General features: G+C 39.7%; 1 protein-coding gene across 2 annotated transcripts in view; it reads left to right on the top strand.

The window, feature by feature from the left end:
- Window positions 1-401: 401 nt before the first annotated feature.
- LOC131891575 (uncharacterized) overlaps window positions 402-5,372 on the top strand; it is a 5,327-nt gene continuing 356 nt past the window's right edge. The window contains exons 1-5 of one of the 2 annotated variants that reach the window (XM_059241188.1): window positions 402-974; window positions 1,912-2,044; window positions 2,306-2,479; window positions 2,538-2,604; window positions 2,688-2,806. In XM_059241188.1, coding sequence (XP_059097171.1) covers window positions 775-974; window positions 1,912-2,044; window positions 2,306-2,479; window positions 2,538-2,604; window positions 2,688-2,806 — 693 coding nt within the window. In that variant the 5' untranslated portion in view covers window positions 402-774. Of the gene's footprint in view, window positions 975-1,911; window positions 2,078-2,305; window positions 2,480-2,537; window positions 2,605-2,687; window positions 2,807-5,372 lie in introns of both variants that reach the window. The other variant, XM_059241187.1, reaches the window with a different exon arrangement.

Raw genomic sequence — 5,372 nt, 5'->3', positions numbered from 1 at the left:
TCGCCATTTCATCATACCCTCTCATCTGAAGAGAAGCCTGGGCAAGCCCTCGCTCTTCGCTTCAAACTTATCTGCGTGAAAAAGCGAAAGCATTCAAGGCGACTTTCTGCAAACCTCACTTCTGTAAACTCCACGCAAAGAATGCCCCCGCAATTCAATAAATAGCTATCTTATCACACAATGTTTCTTCAAGGCCTCACGGATTGGACTTAAAAGTTCAGTTTTATTGATCTAAAACTCCCAGCTTAACGGAACATAACTGATGACGAGCCACTTACACAAATTTCCCCACTTTTTTGAGGCCCAAAATCTTATCTCCTAGTTTTCTAGCACCTCAACTCCTGAAACCTTGACTATATCAAACATGTTCTTACCGGAAAATCAATTATCTCAAGAATTGTCTTTTGAAATATTGAAACAAAGAAATACAAAAGTGGAAGCTAATAAGAACAGAAATTATCCGGCAAATTCATGAGACTCCCTGACTATAGCAATATCTGGGCTATTCATCAAGATAAGACTAGTAAATGCATAAGTAAAGATATATCAAAGGTGTTGCAGTGTCATAGGAAATGCTTGGATTTCATGGCGAATCTATGCAATTTTCAAAAAGGGAATTTGAGTTTTTTTCCAAGGCAATAAACCTAAAAATGCTGCCTTCTCTGCGCCGGCAAGGACGAAAAGTTGCCAATTGATAATATGTCTTATCTTATCATAGGATCCAATAAATAACCGAGTTCATGAAGAATTTCATTGCACTTAACATCCCCGACAATGAAAGGAGTTTTTTTTATCCTAGTCTCGGCTTTGACTGGCTCTATTGCAGCAAATGTCGGCCATATCACGAGCCTCGATCAACTGGAATTAACGTACATGCCCTCCGAGGACTACCCTCTCTTTGGAAAGGCAGGTTCCATCACAAAGCTCCATTTCAAGCTCAAGAACAATGGAGAAGATTCTCGATTTGACATCAAGTGCGTAAGCGGTATTGTCACATAGTGATACTCAATTGAGGGCACGTTAAACAAGACGATCTCAGAAGGCCAGGCCAATTTACTGCTGGCACCAAAGTGTGCTCGTACACTGTCCAGAGGCCTGTTTTTAAACGCTCTTACCTCGGAGTTCAGCCTTGGACGTTACTCAGAACAAGCCTTCTCTCCCCCCATTCCGATGAGCATATTTTCATGCTGGATAACGTCCAAGCACCAAACTCCGAGGCAAGACCTCGAAGAAACTCGCCTCTGGTCACTTTTGGACGACTGTCTCAATCAAGTGTCCCGTGCTTAACGTTATGCTACTCTGAAAATAATTGACAAATATGCTTCTGTTGTACATTTCAAACTGCAAACATAACAGGACTAAGTAGAACACTTCTTCACCATGTTCAAAAAGCTCGTTCTTGTCAAATCTCAAAGTCACGGGAAAATTGTTGTATAGGGCAGTGTTTCGGTTTGGCTTTTTTACCCGCTACAGGAAATGTAATCCCCAGAACTATAAAATTGAAAGCTGCTATTTCATCTATTTGCCTCGAATCTTTTCTTTGTTGGGGACTCTAGTGTTGAAGAGTGAGAAATTAGTCCCGATAGGTGTATTCCCATTTCAAAATCGACATGTCAGCCGTTCAAAAAACTGAAGGAGTTTGCGATCCTAATGACATGCTAGGATGCTAAATAAAGTTTTATTCAGCATCCTTACTAGAAAAGGTGAAATAGCGTCATTGCGAGCTAGCATACTTGGTTTCCTCAGTTCAGTTCTAATAGCGAAGCATCACCAAAGATAGACGAATTTGTAAGTTTACATTGTTTCATATAACGGTATGAAATCGACGTTATAAGAAGACTTGAAAATATAGTTGCTTTAGTTGTTGACACTTCTCACACATCTTATTATTCTTTCTATGAAATCTATCAGGATCAGGCCTGACATGGCTGGAGAAAGAGTTCAAGAAGTATTCGTCAAAAATGAGGAAGTGGCCAATGTTGATTTCTCGAATATTCTGATCCCAGAACAGCCCGCCGGAACGATTGTTAAAATTGAGGTCGAAGTGAGTCGTACCGACGAATCCGTTACTGATGCGGTAAGCCTCAAATCCTTATAAGTATGAAGCAGTACTTTTTATTGTGGCGTCAAATTGTATCCTTAACGTTTTTCCAATAGTTGGTAACCAAGCAATGGCAAAAATGAACCATCAACAGGTTTTTGTAATCTTTTTTAATTCATTTATTTTCGGGAAATTTCTGGAAAATTGACAAAATACTCAAAAATAATTATCTAATAATATAAGTACATTTTTTGTATGTTGCAGATGGACTCTGCCAAGAAGTATCTGATTTTCACAATTGGAGAGGCAGCCTACGAAAAAGAGCCACCCCAAATTGAGTACTATGGACCTTATAGTTACCATGGGCTTACCTCAGAGTGCAACGCCAAGCCCACTGAGTGCCGAAATTCAACATGGGGCGCCAAGTTCGTAGTTCGGGTATGGTTACATATTTCCTCCTTCTGTCTGCCTGCTTGGCTGAACCGTTTCGTTGTAGGATCGTGGGGTTGGATTACAATCACTGGACGTCCAAACTATGGGGAGAGATTCGGTTAAATACCCTTGTAAGTGCTCATTTCAGACAATAGCGGAGCCAGTATGGAGGATATTTTTCATCCATACTAAACACGTCATTCTTTCGTTACAGTATTCTATAAGTATGATAACTTCGCGATCGGCTCCACGGCCAATGTGATCGTGATCATAAAGGCCAGTTGTTGCGTCAAGGGAGTTTCCGTGACAGTCACAGATCTGAAAGGCAATCAGGCAAGTTATCTCAGTGAAATAGCTATTTATACAATAGGAGGGGGAGGGGCCTTCTTTGCCCTCGGGTGACTAAGAAGTGTAGAGAGGTACATTATGAGCTTGATTTAAGAGCTGAACTCCATTGAATAGTATTGAATGCTAATCTAGTTGAGTGGTTTGAGAGGGAGGGCGAACCTGACTCCTTTAAGTAGCTGTCTGATGGTATCAGTACAAATTTTGAGAGGTCAGTGGGGTACTTCTAAATACAGGAGAGGTACTAAAAAGCCAAGCCACAAATGCACATCCGTTCATAGACAGATGAACTGGAGTTCTAATTTAATCCCCTAACAAAGAACTATTAAATCTCAAAAGTACGAGTGACCTCCCAAAATTTGATTGTAACGTCATCTTCATTCCTGCTTCAATGTCCTATTTTCAGGTTCAAGGCGGTTTTTCTTGTTAACTCTCGTGGTTTAGTAGCTAGCGCACTTAATCGTAACTTGAGAGCGAGATGTCTCCGGTTTGATTTCAATTGCTTTTGCTAATAAATCTTCTGCTTAATATTTAGGCCATGCTCTGAAGCAAATTGATATCAAGACTTGGAGAGATTGAAGGTTGTTGAAAAAAAATATTTTGGGACCCAATTTGACCATTTCTTAAGCTTAAGAACGCATGAAAAAATTGTTTCAGACATAAAAGTGAAAATAGCAAATCAACAAAATGATGCAAAAAGAGCAGAAATATGTGAGCACTGCAATTGTTCTCGGGTAGCTTTACGGCCTAGCCATTGGTTATTTCCTACTTGACATCTGCTCTTTAGGCATTGAAAAGTCCAGAGTTTGACGAAAACTTTTTATTTGTTCATACATCAGGAAGACATATATCATAGAAGACGGATCCCAAACAAGTCATGAATTCTCAAACTACACGAGGAAAACTCAATCAAATTGGAAAGGCTCGTTATTTTTCTTCTTTTCCTTGGCAAATTCTTTGACAAGTGTGACATCTCAGTTTCTGTTGAGATGCTCACTGACGAGTCAGCATGAGTCACCCCATTCAGCAATAGATTCTCGTCTCGTCTTCCACGATTTTGCAACTTTTTGGTGTCCATCCAATCCGACTGTGACCTTGCATAAGGATCACAAACGTCTAATTGCCGTCTTTAGTTAAAAAACATCAGTCACGGATCAATACGCACAGAGAGGAAAAACCTTTGTCATTTTCAGGTCATGAAGATGATAAGAGTGTTACCTGGCCCTTATTGAACAATATTTTTGGTTTGGTTTTTCACGGGCTTTTCTAACCGTTGCTGGGAATGAAATCCTCATTACTATTAAAATGAAATGAAATAATTCGTCTATTTATTACCTTTCAAGCTTTAAATGATATTTGGTCTACTAACGAGTTCGAGTTGGCAGATCAAGCTTGTCCTTGAATGTAGGATTGATCTGAAATGCTATCCATAACTTTGTCCAAGTCTGACCTGAAAGATGTTACCGGATCAACAATGCTTACGTATTTCTTACGAATATTTGAGGGAAGCAAATCAAACAATAAAGGAGCCCGAGAAAGAAGAGATGTGGAATTCTTTGTTGGAATTAGCTTGGATTCTAGAGGGCTTGAAGGTGCTCTCAAAACGCACATTAAGCCTCGACAGACCCTGAATCCTGGGTTGGGACACAGCTCATGGATACTTTTGAAGACGTACAGTATCAGCTACCTTTCGTACCTTCTCTGAACACTGTACAGTCCCAATTTTTCTAGTCTCTCCCAATGTGAGAGCTCTCTCATTCCTGTAATGTTCCTAGTGAAACATCTTTGGACTTGTTCGACCTTTTGCAAACCTGCTGAACTTATTGGAGTCCAAATGGGTGAAGCATATTCAAGATGTGGCTGGACAATCGACTTGTACAGAGTAAGCATCGTGATGCTATCTCTGGACTTGAACGTGCGATATATCCAACCACACATTTGAAAAGCTTTACCCACCTTCAACTGGATATGCTCATCAAATTTTCCATTATTTTGTAGGACTACGCCTAAATCTTTCATACTAGATGAGACCTGCTCAATATCTTTACCTCCATTATCTACGAGTGGAGTATTTAAAGGAGTTGACCCGAAGGTCATTGAGCGGAATTTCATTCCATTCAGGGCCATATTACTCTCAGTAACCCAAGAATAGATTATTTCTAGGTCCTTTGCAAGGCTAGTGGAATCTTGGCCATTCCCACTAGTAGCTAACCTCGTGTCGTCTGCATACGCAATAATTCTAAGCTTTTGAATAGGGGCAATGAATACTCTAACGAGATAGTTTAAATTGGTACAATTGCATTTCACAATTTAACATTTTATAAAGTATGTTTCGCTGACAGTTCATGTTTCTTGAAAGACTATTTTTAGTGCACAAGCTTAGTATGCCCAACAAGAACTCAGAGTTTGCACTCTTTCACTCTCTTTGGCATATTTTTCGGTAGGTTATCGAAATTTCGAAAAAGAGCCAGTTTTCTTTTGTTTTTTTTTCGCTTTGCATTTTTCAAAAACAAAACACTTTTTAGTCTAGTTCAGACCTTTGTCTTTGCGTGTG

The sequence above is a fragment of the Tigriopus californicus genome, chromosome 12, assembly GCF_007210705.1.
Source record: "Tigriopus californicus strain San Diego chromosome 12, Tcal_SD_v2.1, whole genome shotgun sequence".
In the NCBI taxonomy this organism is placed as follows: domain Eukaryota; kingdom Metazoa; phylum Arthropoda; class Copepoda; order Harpacticoida; family Harpacticidae; genus Tigriopus; species Tigriopus californicus.
This window is presented reverse-complemented; position numbering and strand designations above follow the sequence as displayed.